The sequence below is a fragment of the Capsicum annuum genome, chromosome 2 (assembly GCF_002878395.1).
Source record: "Capsicum annuum cultivar UCD-10X-F1 chromosome 2, UCD10Xv1.1, whole genome shotgun sequence".
Classification (NCBI taxonomy): Eukaryota; Viridiplantae; Streptophyta; class Magnoliopsida; order Solanales; family Solanaceae; genus Capsicum; species Capsicum annuum.
Window position 1 is genome coordinate 149979854 of NC_061112.1, and position 18263 is coordinate 149998116.

Here is an 18263-nt window from a genome sequence, read left to right on the forward strand (position 1 = left end):
AAGAACCATAATAGAGGTACAATTTTGTCTAAGTTTGAGCAACAAATTGGGTGAGCGTGAACAAAAAGTAAATTAAATGTAGACCCCCCCCCCCCCCCCCCAATTTTCGCATCTTTTTTCAACGTGGAATAAATTTTTCTCCTACAATTTTCCTTTTTTCTTTCCAATATTGATATCTTTTTGCACTTCCAAACATGATTAAGCCAACATCTTATCTTTTCTTTAACTCAAAAAGCCAAAACACTGAAAAGGAAAGTACCTACCAAAATATAATATGGCAATTTGCAAAAAAGATGCAATGTATTTGGTATTTGCATGAAGTATCAAGTCAATAGTAAGTAAAGTGATGAATTGATGATATGACCGTACAACAAATTCATCATTGTTTAAGAACAAACTTGACCAGTGGCCTTGTAAAAAATTACCATCATTTTTGGTTCATAATTATAATGAAACATTAAAGTAGGGGGGCTTTCTATTTCCTGTAATTCAACTTGTACATTATATCTAATCCTTTTTTTTTAACATACAAAGTCACACCTAAGATGTTAGAGGAGGAAAAAAAAATAATTCGGATTATTACGAAGCACGTCGCATCGTGGAGTTTAAAATATATTTAGGAAAGAACTTCTGGAGAATAGAAGTCTAAAAAATTAATAAATGTAATATTAATATATTAGGTATTCTGACATTATGGTAAATGTATCCATTTCCACTTTTTTATACGATTAAGATTGGAACAGAACTATTTTCATCTCATGACAGAGATTTGATGATGCATTATTTTGCTTATCCTATTTAATTCTACTATACTATCCAGTTGGTATGCTTTTTTTTCTCTACGATATGGACGGTTTTGGTCAATGATCATTTGTGTTGCAGCCACTAAACTCCACGATGATTAATAATTTTAAAAACTATACTAGATTTTTGCCTTCAAGTGGGTTTAATTTGATTTTCATGGATGAATATAGGATTTGAAGTCTATAATTCTTGTAGTAATCTCAAATAATTAATATTATAATAATTACTACATTCAAAATAAAATATAATTACATATAAGATTTACGCAAAAAGTTAATGACTTCAGATGGATCCATAACCAACACTGATAAGGACCCTGAGTAGATTAGCATTCAGTGAAATAACCTCACAGTTAATTAATAGAAATTAGAGAAAATTGAGAAGAAAATATTTTCATCGTCTTACAATAATCTTCAATTTCAAGAGGTAGTTTATCATTTTGTATCTATTTTCCCTTGTTATTAAATATTACAAAGTACTTATTCATCATTTAGATGACTTATAATTAACATGAGGAATATAATAATAATTTTTTTTTCTTGAAGTGTGCATCAAGTTCAATATGTACTCCCTCCGTTTTAAAATAGTTGACCCACTCTTCTTAAAAAAATATTTATTAGGAATTTATTTTACCAAATCAGCCTTATTAATTAAGCTTTGAAAATATAAATTTGAATAAATATATTTTGTATAGTTATTTAATGTTGAAGAACATAACAAAATATTCTTGATTTCGTCAAAAGGAACAACAAGTGAAATGATAGAATAGTGCCCAAAATGACTAAACACCACTGTTATAAAACAAATAAAAATGTTGTTAATGGGACCATTGATGCACAAACCAGCTCAGACACAGCTCCCCTAATCTTATATTAAGATACGTAGTTGAAATATTGACTGAGACATAATGATATTCCTGCCATTGTTGTTCATATTAGAAGAAGAAAACTTCTATAAGTCCTAAAATATAAAGAGAGAGAAAATATTGATTTTACCAAGACTAGAAGTTTGTATTTTTCTACAGACATTCTTGGAAATTGTACTAGTTTTGGTGACCCTTTAACAACTTGATTGCTGACCATTTCTCCAATCACGCACTACAAGCCAAAACCAACATTCTTATTTAAAGGTCAATATATCTTTCCATGTTGTATTAATTAGTACAGCAAAGTGAGTTCACTTTTTCTTAAGAAAAAAAAGAAGTGATCTTTGGGTTAATAAGTTCTGCTAAAGATGAAATTTGGGAAAGAATTTGCTTCCCAAATGGTCCATGAATGGCAAGAAGCCTACATGGATTATAACTATCTAAAGAGTATTTTGAAAGACATCTTGAATTTCAAGAAGAGAAATGCACCATCATCAGAAGTTGCAGCCACCTCAAATGGCTCATTAAAGAGAAGGATATCTATGTACAGAGCATTTAGTGGATTACAAGCTTTTAGTTTCAAGGGTTCTCCTGTGAATAATAACCATGAAGATGAAGTTATTTTAGTGAACACAGTTCAGCAAGAAGGGTCAGAAGGACACCATCAAACTATGTTTCTCATGTCATCTGAACAAGGTGGAGAATACGAGATGGTTTTCTTTAAAAGACTTGACGATGAATTCAACAAGGTGTTGAGTTTTTACAAGAAAAAAGTAGGACAAGTGAAGGCTGAGGCTGATGAGTTGAGTAAACAAATGGATGCACTTATTGCTCTAAGGATTATGGTTGATAAACCTTCAATTGAAATGCATAGTACACAAGTTATTGATCCTTCATCAGTGGTTCCTATCCATCTGAGAAGTCCAGGTAAGTCTAATCTCTTCAGATGCTATGGCTATTATACTACTGTTCTAACTTGTCATACCCCCGGCACCATGACACATATTGTCTGTTTTGGCTCAACTGACCGCTGACGAAGACATGAAAGCAAATGAGTTTTGGCTAATGTGATAAAGCTACCAATTAGTCGTTCCAAATACTTTCCTCTTTTTTTTTTTTTTTTGATGTGGGATTTGTCTAAGATATCATATGCTCTGAAGTTTGCCAATATAGAAGTCTGTCTATCCTTCTCCTTAAGCCACCTACCATCATAGGCGTCACGTTTTGTTAGTCTTTTCGTTTGGGTGAACTGAAGTAGAGAGGGAGAAACAAAGGCTTTAATGTCTTAGCTGCTGGCACTTGCTTAATTTGTCCATCCAATGATTACTCTTTAATTTGTTCTATTCTTGTCTTACCACAATACAGTAAGGTCACATATGGAAGTAATTCAAGAAGTTGAGATGACTAGTGAAGAAACTCTGGAAGATGAATCAACATCAGGGAAAAGAAATTCAACAAAGATGAATCCCATGGGCTTTAGGCCTGCTCCATTAGAGGTTTTGGACAATGTAAAAATCAATATAGAACCTGCAACACCTGTTTCAACTTTGAAAAACATGATCAAGACTTCAAAATCTGACTTATCATACAGCAAAGAAGAGCTCAGAAAAGCTGAAGAACAAATAAGAAGGGCTTTTGTTGAGTTTTATCAAAAGCTTCGACTGCTAAAAAGCTACAGGTAACGTTGCTATGCCGTTCCTCCTAAATGATGAATTATAGTTGTTTTTCGTATTCAATTCAACTAACCTTTGCTACTCAATTGTGCAGTTTCTTAAATGTGTTGGCATTTTCTAAGATCATGAAGAAGTATGATAAGGTACTACACTAAACTGATCACCATTCTCCAATAGCAAGTACTCTGATAAAGTCCGACATTTTAACCTTGCAATTTATTTATACAGATTACTTCAAGGAAAGCTTCTAAATCATACTTAGAGATGATTGATAAATCTTACCTTGGTAGCTCAGATGAGGTATATTTCTTTCAGTTTCAAAACTGTTCTCCTCTCAACTTTATTCAAACTTGCAGGAATATCTCATTGGTCGTTGCTCTTTTAGGTTGCTAAGCTCGTAGAAAGAGTGGAGGCCACTTTCATAAAACATTTTGTCAATGGAAATCGAAGGAAAGGAATGAAATATTTAAGGCCACAAGCTAAAAGGGAAACACATCGAGTAACATTTTTCATGGGTAAGCATGCATCTTTATTAGCATAAACTTTCTCTTCCTATGTAATCAGAGGTCAAATGCATCATAACAACTCTCTTAGAGACATCTGGAAACCTGTCGGCTCACTCGCATAAGGACCATATGTTCATTTTACTAACTGATGTACTTTTAACTTACAGGTATGTTCATTTTACTAACTGTTGTACTTTTAACCTACAGGTTTGTTCTCTGGCTGCTCAATAGCATTAGTAGCAGCCATTGTTGTATCTATACGTGCAGGAAACCTTCTACAGCACGAGGGCCGTGGGCAGTATATGGATAACATATTTCCACTCTACAGGTGAAATTAACCATCCATCTTTTACAAAGTCATATTGATTCTTTCCCTTGTCTGTATGCAAGCCAGACAATATCTTAAGCAATGTGTACGAGTAATAAGCTACATCTTTGCAGTCTATTTGGATACATTGTCCTCCATATGCTCATGTATGCGGGGAACGTATACTACTGGAGGCGTTTTCGGGTCAATTATCCTTTCATATTTGGATTCAAGCAGGGAACTGAGCTAGGTTACAGACAAGTTCTCCTCCTTGCTTCTGGTCTTTCATTACTTGCATTGGCTGCTGCACTCTCCCACCTGGATATGGATATGGATCCGAAAACACGAAAATTTGAAACAGTAACTGAGTTGATCCCACTTGGCCTGGTGATTGTAAGTTTTGAAAAACATAATTAGTTCGTCTTTTACTTTATTCAACAATTGATCTATACAGAATGTCTAAATTTTCGAATCTCCTAATGATCTTAAATCTTATTTCAGGTTCTGCTTCTAATAGTTTTTTGTCCTCTGAACATCATATATCGTTCAAGTCGTTTCTTCCTTTTAAGAACTGCCTGGCACTGTATATGCGCTCCCCTTTATAAGGTATCAGCAGTTTTTTTTTGAGGATCTACACGTTAATATCACAGAAAGTACATACATACTAAAATGTCGCACATCGATTTGCAGGTTACTCTACCAGATTTCCTCTTGGCAGATCAACTTACCAGCCAGGTTTGACAAACAGTTTTTTTCTATATGGGATACTTTTACAGTATACCAAAACAGGATCCAAGAAGTTGATACTTCAGTCAGTATAATGTGCTCATTGTGCAGTACTTACCAAAAAGAACTATAATGTGGTCTTGTATTTCAGGTTCAGGCAATTAGGAGTTTGCAATTCTATGTCTGCTACTATGTGTGGGGCAACTTCAGAACAAGATCAAATAAATGTCAAGAAAGCAGTGTTTATCAAATCTTATACATAGTGGTGGCGATTATTCCCTTTTGGTCTCGGTTTATTCAGGTGGGAATATTTACACACCAAAAATGATCATTCTGAGTTTCCGACAATAGGTATCTTGTTAAAAATTTGACATGGCACTTTGTGTGACTGCTTGATATACAGTGTCTTCGGCGTTTATTTGAAGAGAAAGATTCGATGCAGGGGCTTAATGCCCTCAAATATTTCTCAACCATTGTCGCTCTTGTAATGAGGACACTATATGATCAGAAGAGAGGAACCTTTTGGAGAGTAATGGCAGCATCAACATCTGGAATTACTACAGTTGCAAACACTTACTGGGACCTTGTCATCGATTGGGGTCTGTTGCAAAGGAATTCAAGAAACCGTTGGTTGAGAGACAAGCTACTCGTGCCGCACAAGATAGTCTACTTTGTTGCCATTGTAAGTTGCAGAAGCAGGTTTGAATAATATATTACAAATCTCTTCCAGTGAAACAACGTTTTTGATGATTGAAGTCTAAATGCAGGTTCTTGACATTATTCTGAGATTCGTATGGATGCAGTTGGTTCTAGATATTCGAGAACTGCCATTTCTGCACAGAAAAGCTTTCGTTGCAGTTGTTGCCTGCTTGGAAATCCTTCGCAGAGGCATTTGGAACTTTTTCAGGTCTGAAGCATTATACCTATCATAGTTTAGTTCTATATAGATGAAATTTGGTGAGTTAGCTAGCTACTTGTTCACATATAAACAGTAGTTGTGCTGTTTTCATTGTTCAGGTTGGAAAATGAGCACTTGAATAATGTTGGAAAATACCGTGCCTTCAAGTCTGTACCTCTGCCATTTAACTACGATGAGGACAAGAGTCAATAACTATGTTTAGCTGATACCAGGAAATCAAAGGAATCCAGAGTACTCAATACTCGAAATGATTTTGCTGTTTCTTGTACTATTCTTTGATTCATTTGCCAATGGTGTTTGTAATAGTAGTTTTGTTTGTAAAATTATACGGTTAATGTATAGGACAAAAAACAAGTTGATCCAGCCTCTTGATTAAGGTGTGCTATTATGAATGCAACTCAAGCGTTTTCTTAGGCCCATGATTGATTCGTGGAATTAGCATAACCACGCAGAAAGAATATCTGAAGAATACAGCTAATAAAATACATGGGTCCAGCTCTCTTTCATCAAAAGAGTTCTAAAATATTTGACAAAGCAATATATGAATCCCATGCAGGCATATCGTTCCAAAATTGCTCATGAAAACGACTCGTAACAAGTTGAAGGTCACCTTCTAATTCTCAAGTAGAAAAGCCTCCAATCAAACACCGCAGTCGCAGCACAAGAGCGAAGGAAAAGAAGTGGGAGGTGGCAAGGTATCTTGTGGAATTAGTTGAGGTTCGCACAAGCTGGAATGAAAAAAGGAATAGCTAATTGTTCTTACAAAGAACACATATGTGGATTAGAGAGCAGAGATTATGCAAATTGTTACAAAGAGTTTGTTATCCCCTTCTATTTTGTTCTTACCAATTTCTCTGCAGTTCGTAATTTCCTTGTAATTCCAGCTTACAATGTAGAGAAATACTTACTTGAATTTAAATTGTATTGGTCTGATTATTGAGTTAGTTACAACAGTCTCTTAAATTAATCACTTACATTTAAAATATTTTATTAAGCTAACTAGCTATTTTGGAGTGCCACGTCATATTACTTTTTTGTAAACTTGATCAAAGTTAATGATTTTATGTGACAAAACGATTGAAAATTTTACTCTAGTTAGTGTGATAAACTTGAATGATTTCTACGTGCCCAAAAAAAATAAAAAAATACTTTGTGATGAGCTCCACAAAGATTATCAATTTGAAAATAGGAAAATTACTTTTGCATATAAGTGATATGGTAAAAAAACATTTTCTTCTTTCAATTCCCGCTTTGTAAGTAATCGGAGGTCTATTCATTTCCACGTAATCTCTTGACACAGATTTATTTGGTTAGGCACTTTGCTTATCGATATTTCACAATGAAACGCAATCTTCTAAAGTTGGTATATGCTTTTGTTTTTAACAATAAAGACGTTTTATGTCATAATTGGTGCTTCCACTGAACTCCACAAATATTAACAATTTAAATATCTAGACAACATCCCTGTTGAGTGGTGTGAATCAACTGTACAAACAGTGGAGTACTCTGGCTTTGCGTTTAATAAAATAGGTGAAAATCATGAAAGCTCGGAGTAATTTGATGCGATTTATTCACATCTATATTAAGTTTGATATATAGAATTATTTGATATTTATGCTGGTACGATATAAGTACCTACCAATTGAACAGATAAGCGCTTAAATCTGGGACCAAACACCACCATCATAAAACAAAAGTTGCTATTCATGGGCCATGCGTGCCTTTAATTTGTGCAGTGGTTCTGCGTATGAGAGAATGAACCATCTAAGCTACGGCCCCACTGAACTTTAATGAAAATGTATTATTAAGTAATTTAGCTGAAATATTGATTGAGACACAGTGATAATAGCTGGAGGAAGAGAACTCGTACTAAACTCCTCAACTATCAAGAGAAAGAGAATAGACAAATTTTTATTCAAAAGCTGTATCTTTCTAAGACATTCTTGGAAAGGTTTCTAGTTTTGGCAACCCTTTAACAACTTGATTGTTGACCATTCCTCCAAACATTCTTATTTAGAGACCAATCATTTCATTTTGGACTTGGCAAAATAAGCTGCTGATAAAGATGAAATTTGGGAAAGAATATGCTTCCCAAATGGTTCATGAATGGCAAGAAGCCTATATGGATTATAATTATTTGAAGAGTCTTTTGAGTGAAATCTTGAGTTTCAAACAGAAAAATGCACCATTACCTGAAGTTGCAGCTACCCCAAGAGGGTCCTTAAAGAGAAAGCTATCTATGTACAAAGCATTTAGTGGATTGCAAGTTAGATACAACAGTTTCAAAGGGAAGAATAACCATGAAGATGAAGTTATAGTAGTGAATTCAGTGCAGCAAGAGGGCTCTGAATGTCGCTATGAAACCACTTTTCTCGTGTCATGTGAAGAAGTTGGAGAATGTGAGCTGCTTTTCTTCAGGAATTTGGACGATGAATTCAACAAGGTGTTAAATTTTTACCAGAAAACAGTAGGGGAAGTGAGAGTTGAGGCTGGTGAGTTGAGTAAACAAATGGATGCTCTTATTGCTCTAAGAATCAAAGTTGATAACATTTCAATTGGAATGAAAAGTGCCCAAGTGATGATGATGGATCCTTCAACCAATGACGATAGTATCTACTCTCCAGCATCCGCGGATCCTGTTCGTTTTAGTAGTTCAGGTAAGTCCAATCTTTGCAGATACTACGCTATTAAGCTACTCATCCGTCTTTATGAAGAAAATTAAACGATACTCTTTTGCTATACTGAATATCGTGACTTTACCCTTCGTTATATTTGGGGTCATTCACGTTGGAGCTTCAAATTTTAAGTATTATGTAGAGTGAATTTAAACCATATTCAAACGTAGATGGGTAAGCTTACGCCCTTTTCCAGCAGTATTTGACACCTGGAGTGTGTTTGGTATGGAGGAAAATGCATTTTCTAGGAAAACAAGTTGTTTCTTACTTATTTTCTTGTGTTTTGTCAAACAAATAAGTAAGAAACAGATAATATTTAACTGCCCCATCCAATGATTGCCCTTTAATTTGTTCGAATTCTTGTTTAACCCCAATATAGGTAGGTCACACATGGAGGCAATTCAAGAAGTTGAGATGACCAATGATGAAAATCTGGAAGAGGAGGCAATTCAAGAAGTTGAGATGACAAGTGAAGAAATTCTTGAAGAGGAAGCAACAGCAGGAACAAATGATACGACTAAGATGAATCCCTCGGGTTTTAGGCCGGCTCCACTAGAGGTTTTGGACTACGTAAAAATCAATATTGAGCCCGAAACACCTATCTCAACTTTAAAATCTTGCATCATGACTTCAAAATCACACCTAACATTCAGCAAAGAAGAGCTCAAGAAAGCTGAAGAACAAATGAAAAAGGCTTTTGTTGAGTTCTATCAAAAGCTTCGACTTCTAAAAAGCTACCGGTATGGTGCATTTTTTTCTCCCAAATGAGGACTTATAGTTGTTTTTGTACTCAAATCAGCTCACACTTTGCTACTTAATTATGCCAGTTCGTTAAATATGTTGGCGTTTTCCAAGATCATGAAGAAATATGATAAGGTACTACACTGAAGTTATCACAATTTGGCAATAGAAAGTAAAAAAATTTTGCCTTTTAACCTTGAAATTTATTGATACAGATCACTTCAAGGAAAGCTTCTAAATCATACTTAGAGATGATTGAAAAATCCTATCTTGGTAGCTCAGATGAGGTACATTTTCTTTTGTCAGTTTCAAAAACTGTTTTCCTCTGAGCATTATTACTTGCGCTATAGTTTGAACTTCTCATTGATCTTTTGTTTTTCCTATTTTAGGTTTATAAGCTCATAGCAGGAGTGGAAGCCACGTTCACAAAGCATTTTGTCAATGGAAATCGAAGGAAAGGAATGAAATATTTAAGACCACAAGCAAAAAGAGAACGACATAGAGTAACATTTTTCACGGGTAAGCATGCATCCTTATTTGCATCAACTTCCTCTTCCTATGTAATCAGAAGTTAAAAATTAAAGGAGACAACGCCATTTCAACTAAATCCATTTCATTCAGTTCGAACTATGTAATGCAACACAGAATTTTAAGTGTATACATATAATAGGATCATACTCGTTTGGATCAACTCTAGATCCTTGATTCGCCTCTATCAGGATAAGTGTGTAGAGAAGTTGGTAAACTGCATCATAACCATAATTTTTAGAGACCTCAGATTGGCCTGTCAAGTTACTTGAATCAGAAACCGTACGCTCATTCAGTAACTGATATACTTTTCACCTACAGGTTTGTTCTCTGGCTGCTCATTGGCATTAGTAGCAGCTATTGCTGTATCTGTACGCGCAGGAAACCTTCTGGAGCACGAGGGTCGTGGACAGTATATGGAAAACATATTTCCACTCTACAGGTGAACTAATCATCCTTCTTTTGCAGTCATATTGATTCTTTCCTTTTGTCTACCTACAAGCAAAACCAAGTTTTCAGCATTATCTATGAGTAATGAAACTCTATCTTTGCAGTCTATTTGGATTCATTGTCCTGCATATGCTCATGTACGCGGGGAACATATACTACTGGAGGGTCTTTCGAGTCAATTATCCCTTCATATTTGGCTTCAAGCAGGGAACAGAGTTAGGTTACAGACAAGTTCTCCTCCTTACTTCTGGTCTTTCAGTTCTTGCATTGGCTGCTGCACTCTATCACCTGGATATGGATATTGATCCGAAAACACGAAGTTTTGAGACAGTGACTGAGCTGACCCCGCTGGCCCTTGTGATTGTATGTCTAGAAAAACCTTAGTCCTTTTATTTTCACTCAACAATTGATCTATAAAAAATGTTTCAAATTTCAAACCCTCAGTGATCTTAAATCTGTTTCAGGTTCTGCTTCTAATAGCTTTTTGTCCTCTGAACATTATATATCGTTCAAGTCGTTTCTTCTTTATAAGATGTGTGTGGCACTGTCTATGCGCTCCCCTTTATAAGGTACAGCAGCTCTTTAAGAGATATACAGATTCACACGCATTAATATCACAGAAAGTACATAGATACTATACTGTTTCACATAGATACTAAACTGTCTCACATCATTTTGCAGGTTACTCTACCAGATTTCTTCTTGGCAGATCAGTTTACCAGCCAGGTTTGGCACTATTTTTTTTATTTTTTATTTTTGAAAAAAAAAGGGAACTTCTATGTTATAACAGGAGAGGATCCAGAAAGTGTAATGTGCAAATCTTACATTACTTTTCAGGAAAGACTTTAATGATGTCTTGCATTTCAGGTTCAGGCAATTCGGAGCTTGCAATTCTATGTCTGCTACTATGCGTGGGGCAACTTCAAAACGAGATCAAACACATGTCAAGATAGCCATGTTTACTCCATCTTATACATTTTCGTCGCAATTATTCCCTTTTGGTCTCGGTTTCTTCAGGTGTGAGAATATTTGTGCAAAAAAAAAAAAAAAGATCATTCTGACAAATATTTGACATGGTGTTTTGTATGACTGCATGATATACAGTGTCTTCGCCGCTTATTTGAAGAGAAAGATTCTATGCAAGGGTTTAATAGCCTCAAATATTTATCAACCATTATCGCTCTTGTAATGAGGACACTATATGATCAGAAGAGAGGAACCTTTTGGAAAGTAATGGCAGCATCAACATCAGGAATTACTACAGTTGCAAACACTTACTGGGACCTTGTCATAGATTGGGGTCTATTGCGAAGGAATTCAAGAAACCCCTGGTTGAGAGACAAGCTACTCGTGCCACACAAGATAGTCTACTTTGTTGCCATTGTAAGTTTCAGACGGCTTTCAAAAATCAGTCACAAAACACTTGCAGTGTAATTAATTTGTCGATCATTCGAGTGTAAATGCAGGTTCTTGACATTATTCTGAGACTAGTATGGATGCAGTTGGTTCTAGATATAAGAGAACTTCCAGGTCTGCACCCAAAAGCATTTATTGCAATTGTTGCCTGTTTGGAAATCCTTCGTCGTGGCATGTGGAACTTTTTCAGGTCAGATCAATGCATCATCTATTGAGTTTATCTTCTATGTACCGTGTAATAGAAATTACATACCTGAAAGTGGAATCAGTAACCTCAGAAATAAGAAAACTAAATGCTACATTTGTTTTATTTGACATCACATGGAAGACGGTACTGCTTTTCTCTAACAGTATTTTTATTGTTCAGGCTGGAAAATGAGCACTTAAATAACGTTGGTAAATATCGTGCCTCCAAGTCTGTACCCCTGCCTTTCAACTACGACGAAGACAAGAGTATGTAAACAATGTCGAATCCAACCTCTCTATTAAGGATTCCATACATATTTTAAAACAAGAAAATGACAACGACACAGATCTCCTCTGACAGTCTAGAAGAGAATGTGTCTTATTAAAACACTTGTTCATGAAAAGTCTCAATGGAAGGGTGCTTGATAATAGGTCCTCTCTCTACCAAGACTTGCCTAATACAATTGCATCTTTTACAAAAATTATTTGCGTTTTTACGCTCATGTTTGATGCATGAAATTAGCATAACCACGCTAGAACATTTATGATTTCATGTAAATTAAGGAGGTTTATTAAGATCTTGTATATCTGTTTAAAAAAAAAAAAAAAATTAAAAAAAATTAAGATCTTGTATACATACATTAGAAATTTTACTAAATAATTATAATTTTTTTCTGTGAATTCAATAATTATCATATTGATTTTGTTTACAATAATCACATGATTAAGCTCAAATCCTGAATTTGCACCTCACTAGGGAACTATAGGAAGAATTAGCATTTGGAATTTCCTCCGATAATTAAATTAGTAACAGTGCAGTCAAGTCTCAACTAAGAAGAATAATTAGGGCAGCAAATTAGCCCTAAAAATATGATTTGTCCAACCCAAACCTGCTCACGACCCACGTATTTCTTAGTTCATTTCATTTTTTTCGAATTCATTTCAGTCCATCTAAAAACTAGGCTGATATTCAGCCCTATTTATCTAATGAAAGCCTTGTAAAAAAAACAATTTTTTTTTTAGATTTGATATGTTATATAAGGCTATAATAAAAAATAATAATTTTTTATGTAGTTAAAAATTTTACAATAACAAAGAAACTAAAACGTAATAAGAATTGGGTAGGTACCGTTATGACCCATTTTTTAGCTCAAGTATCATATTTGAATAAGTCATTGACCCATCTATTTATTAACTCAACTCATTTTGACTTTCTCAAATTCAGTTCAACTCTATCATTTGACACCCATAGAGAATATATCACTATATGTATATGTTCATCTATAGAATGGAGTTTTGTATATGGTTTGAGGTTTCTTCTTAATTTAAGAAGATGAGAAGAGGGTGGGCTAAAAACTTTTGAGTATACACTCCAAAGAAGATCATCAGTACACCTAATTTCTTGGTGTATTTTCAGCTTTCGTGATTTCGAAATCTAAAAATTAATCAAATACACAATTTATGTTTTCAATATTACAAAAAGTCTCAACTCCCTAAACATATTACAAAAATTCCACATATACACAGAATACTATATATATGTCGGCTATGTTATGTACATTAATAAGGAGAGAGAATAAAGTAATTAAAAAAGTGAGAGAGAGTATAATTACTTTTATGTTATTTATACTTTTGAAATTTCAATAAACGCCCTAAGAAAATTAAAAAAAAAAAAAACAAAAAAAATGTCAGTCAACCCCGGCCCAAATAAAATTAGAAAAAGAAAAAAATAGTTCTAGTTTACTAACTAGAAGCTCTGTAGTTCTACTCCCCTATGAATGGTACGTTCAGTGCAAGTCTTCGCCTTGTACAGAAGCGGAATTAGAATTTCAATTTTATGTCTTCTGAATTTTAAAACGGCGATAAAGTGTTAATAACCGAGTTTTGAACTCTATACAAAGTTAATAAATTCTTGATGTAAATACATTATTTGAGCAAAAAGTAGGTATCGAATTTGACGGAATCGGTATTTGAGACTTTAGCTTCGCCTGATCATCTTAAATATATTGGATCATCTTTCTTTATGAACAGAAGATTTGAATAGAATTAGTCCTTTAATAGTATATACGGTTTCATTAGTACGTCCAAAGCCAAATCAAATTATGCGCTTGTTTTATTGCGTTGTTCTTTTCTTCTTTACATAAAGTAGGCCACCATAAACATGGATCGAGGTGAAGTATATTATTTGTCTATTAATATTTGGCCATCTTTTTTCATATCACAATTGCCACTGATTATGATAGACATATTTGTAATTTTTTCTTGAGTGATCTAACAGTGTAAAAAATTATATGTAAAGTTGTAAACTTAGATGTACGAAAATTGGGAGGAATTAGTCCTCGAGGGCTTATGGTTGAACTTGTCACAAAAAGAGGGAAAGGGAAACAACGAACAGATTTATGATAATGGAAAAGTAAAAAGTAGAATATTATTGGTCTATAACACGTTCTTTTGATTTTTCCATGTGTGACTCGACTATCCATCCCCACTTTATGAAGTCTTTGTCATAATGTTGAAGCTCAGTTCTCTCATCTTATATTCCAATAGCATACTCATTCACCTTACTATTATAATTAGAAAAAAAAAAAAAGAAAATAAATTTAAATTTTTTGCTTTACCTTTAATACAATAATTTGCAACCAAAACAATATTTATAGATTATTTTAGACCACAAGTTTTTTTCAAAAAAAAAAAATCTTAAATACCGTGACAAGTCAAAAAGATATATAACGATTAGTTTTAAAAAAGGAAAAATTGAAGAAAAAACGAAAGAAAAAAAGTATGTCCAAAAGACCCCTACGGTGTGGCAATTTGCAAAAAGATGGAGTTAATAACTCAAATAGTCATTCAACTTTGGACTGTTATCCCAGAAAGTGATCTTTACTCAGAAAGTCACTCCACTTTCATATTTTTACTCAAAAAGTCACTCAACTTTCATATTTTTACATAGAAAGCCACATTTAAAAATGTGAAAGTTGAGTGACTTTCTGAGTAAAGATCAAAGTTGAGGAACTTTTTGAGATAAAAGTTCAAAGTTAAGTGACTTTTTGAAATAAAAATTCAAAGTTGAGTTACGTTTGATTTATTAACTCCAAAAAGATGCAATGAAATTTTGCCAGAAGAAACAAGTTTGACGTAAGAAAAGTGATGACAATGTTACAACATATATAAAGTAGTATACTAATTAAGAGCATAATTGATAAGTGGGGACCTTCTATTTCATGCAACTAAACTTGTAGCTTATACATAGTTTTTTTTTTTTTTTATGTACAAGTCACTGCTAAGGTGTTAGAGGAGAAAAAAAAAATATCAGGATTAAGAACGTCACATCGTAGAGCTTACTATATATGCCTAATTACCTATTATCTCTATAAGATATTTTTTGAAAGAACTTTTGAAGAATAAAAGTCTACAAAATTTTATTGAATACATTATTTCCTTTGACCTTATGGCTTAAGGTAAATGTAATGATGCATCCATCCAAACTCCATGGCAACCACGTAGGTCCGCCTGTTATTTTCCACAATATATTTGGGTATACAGAATCTGCATATTGCAACAACAATTTCAACTCGAGTTCAAGTATGAATAAGAACGCAATAAAGTATTAAATACCCTCAACACAAGATCAAAATAATTTTTCCAAGAGGTATATTTATTTTTCAGAAAATAAAGATGAAACAGAAATGATTAAGGCCAAGTCATTTGAATTTACGGACTTTCCTTAAGGAATAATTACACTCACTGTATCCGAGGTTATGGAATCTTCCTCCCAGGATAAAATGGCCTTCAATCCGACTATAGCGGTACCTTAAATAGGCGGATTCTTCGAACACACTCACGGTTTGAATGATCACGCTAAGAGTATTTTTAAGACAAGAAGAAGAAGTTTGTAATTTGAAAATTTCTATACTTTCTATATCATAAACCTGTGGATGAAACCAGGTTTATATAGCCACAAGATGCCTCCTCAGAAAGGTGGCATTGGTTTAATTCAAAGGTGTTTGACTTTTCTGAAAATGCATGTCTGTTTACTTAAAACAGTGCATCATTTTGCCGAAACAGTACATACCAGTTTGTGTGAAACATTGTGTCATTTCATCGAAACATTGCATCAATTTGCTGGAACGGTGCATCTGTTTACTGCAACAGTGTATCTGTTCACTGGAACAGTGCATCTATTTACGAAAACAGTGCATCTGTTCATCGGAACAGTGCATCTGTTTGCAGAAACAATGCATCAGTTCAGTTTCAGCACTGCACTCTTTCGAAAAACTGCATGCATGTATAAATGGAGAATCAAAACAATTGTTGCGTTTTACTGTTTGGTAAATTCGGATTATCAAATAAAATTTGTCCAAAAAGATAGATCTCATCGATCATTTGCCAAATTCAAATCCAAATCCAAATCCGAAGCCGAGCCGAGTGACGACGACGACGGCGCGAGGCATCTCTATTTTCTTGCCTCACTTATCATGTGGAGTAAGTGTTCATTAATATAAACACTACAAAGTTCCCTTCTTCCACCAATGTGGGAGAATTAGTGGACTTTTCAATTTGGGAGTATACATTCTAAATTGGTATCTCCTTTCTTCCACCATTTTTCTCTTCTTTTTTCCATTCACACTTGATTCATATACTATAAACCCAACAATCCCCCACATGAATGGGGAATGTCTATTTTTTCGTAAAACTTTTACGGACAAGTATGTGATCATCAAGCAACGACTGATTGTATCTGGATAAGTGAGTTTTCCTTTGAACTTTTCGTAGTGAACATGCATCGGATGCACTCGGTCAATCGGTAGATTTGATATCTTTGAACCAGTCTTTTACTGTTTATGGTTCTTACGATTTTGTTCTTTTCAGACATGAACACGTCCCGGTTTTCATGAGAGCTTAAAGAATAGGCCTTTACTAACATTCTCTTTGAAGCGGCTTCCACTTCTCCCTCGCATAGGTGATTTCTAAATGTTCAATCCTATAGATTAAACTATTTGGTCAAATCTGCCAAATTTAGATAATCATTAAAAGACTTTTCACCTTAAGTCTTATCCTAGTTTACTATACATTGTCTACATCATGAGAATGGATTGGGTAACTGACAATGTTGAACCTGTCAGACACAACTTTATTTAATCTCCTTGAACCCAGCTCTTGGGATCTCCAGTCTGCTAGGTAGAGTTACCGTCATGCTGACTCGTCCTTAGCCTTAAACCCATTCCCTTGGATGTCCTTTCTACTACCTCTCTAGATAGGCCTTTTGTAAGTGGATCCGACACATTATCCTTTGACTTTACATAGTCTACAGTGATAATTTCACTAGAGAGAAGTTCTCTAACTGTATTATGTCTTCGTCTTATATGACGAAATTTACCGTTATACATCATGCTCACCGCCCTACCTATTGTCGTTTGGCTATCACAGTGTGTATACATACTGGTGCCACTGGCTTGGGCTAATACGGAATATCTTTCAAGAAATTCTGGAGCCATTCTGCTTCTTCACCGGCTTTATCTAATGCGATAAATTCAGATTCCATTGTAGAATGAGCGATACAAGTCTGTTTGGATGATTTTCAAGAAACTGCTCCTCCACCGATAGTAAATACATACCACTTGTGGATTTTACTTCGTTTGATCCGGTGATCCAATTTGCATCACTATATCCTTCAAGTACCGCAGGATATTTATTATAATGCAAAGCATAATTTTGAGTGTATTTAAGATACCCCAAACTATTTTCATTGTCATCCAATGAGTTTTGTTGGGATTACTCGTGTACCGACTCAATTTACTAATAGTACATGCTATGTCTGGTCGTGTACAATTCATTATATACATTAAACATTCCAATACTCTTGCGTACTCCAATTGTGAGTCACTTTCACCTTCATTCTTTCGAAGTGCAAAGTTCACATCCAATGGAGTTTTAGCAATACCGAATTTCATATACTTGAACTTGTCAAGTACTTTTTTGATATAATGAAACTGTGACAATGCCAAACCTTGTAGAGTTCGATGGATTCTTATACCTAAGATCACATCTGCAACTCTAAGGTCTTTCATATCAAACTTGCTCTCGAGCATTCGTTTGGTTGCATTTATGTTAGAAATGTCTCTACTAATGATTAACATATCATCCACATATAAACAAATAATAACTTGGTGATTTGGAGTGTCTTTAATGTAAACACATTTATCACATTCATTTATTTTGAATTCGTTTGCCAACATGGTTTGGTCAAACTTTGCATGCCATTGCTTAGGTACTTGTTTTAGTCCATAAAGTGACTTAACAAGTTTACACACCTTATTTTCTTTCTCAGGAACAACAAAACCCTCAGGTTGTTCCATGTATATTTCCTCCAAATCTCCATTTAGAAATGAGGTCTTCACATCCATTTGATGGATTTGAAGATCATATACCGCCGCCAAGGCAATTAACATTCGAATCGAGGTTATCCT

The 18263-nt window shown here is 34.5% G+C and overlaps 2 protein-coding genes across 2 annotated transcripts; both read left to right on the plus strand.

Moving 5' to 3' along the window:
* The first annotated feature begins 1703 nt into the window (after window positions 1-1703).
* Window positions 1704-6219, plus strand: LOC107860511 (phosphate transporter PHO1 homolog 3). Its single transcript, XM_016705893.2, has 13 exons — window positions 1704-2596; window positions 3035-3347; window positions 3437-3485; window positions 3571-3642; window positions 3728-3857; window positions 4056-4176; window positions 4290-4548; window positions 4657-4761; window positions 4846-4890; window positions 5033-5182; window positions 5285-5563; window positions 5649-5788; window positions 5899-6219. The coding sequence occupies exons 1-13, from the start codon at window positions 2038-2040 to the stop codon at window positions 5990-5992; spliced, it is 2316 nt and encodes a 771-aa protein (XP_016561379.2). The 5' UTR covers window positions 1704-2037; the 3' UTR covers window positions 5993-6219.
* Window positions 6220-7633: 1414 nt separating this feature from the next.
* Window positions 7634-12278, plus strand: LOC107860509 (phosphate transporter PHO1 homolog 3). The gene is made up of 13 exons (XM_016705890.2): window positions 7634-8457; window positions 8855-9215; window positions 9303-9351; window positions 9432-9503; window positions 9606-9735; window positions 10066-10186; window positions 10299-10557; window positions 10659-10763; window positions 10876-10920; window positions 11062-11211; window positions 11299-11577; window positions 11661-11800; window positions 11978-12278. The coding sequence occupies exons 1-13, from the start codon at window positions 7866-7868 to the stop codon at window positions 12069-12071; spliced, it is 2397 nt and encodes a 798-aa protein (XP_016561376.2). The 5' UTR covers window positions 7634-7865; the 3' UTR covers window positions 12072-12278.
* Window positions 12279-18263: the final 5985 nt, after the last annotated feature.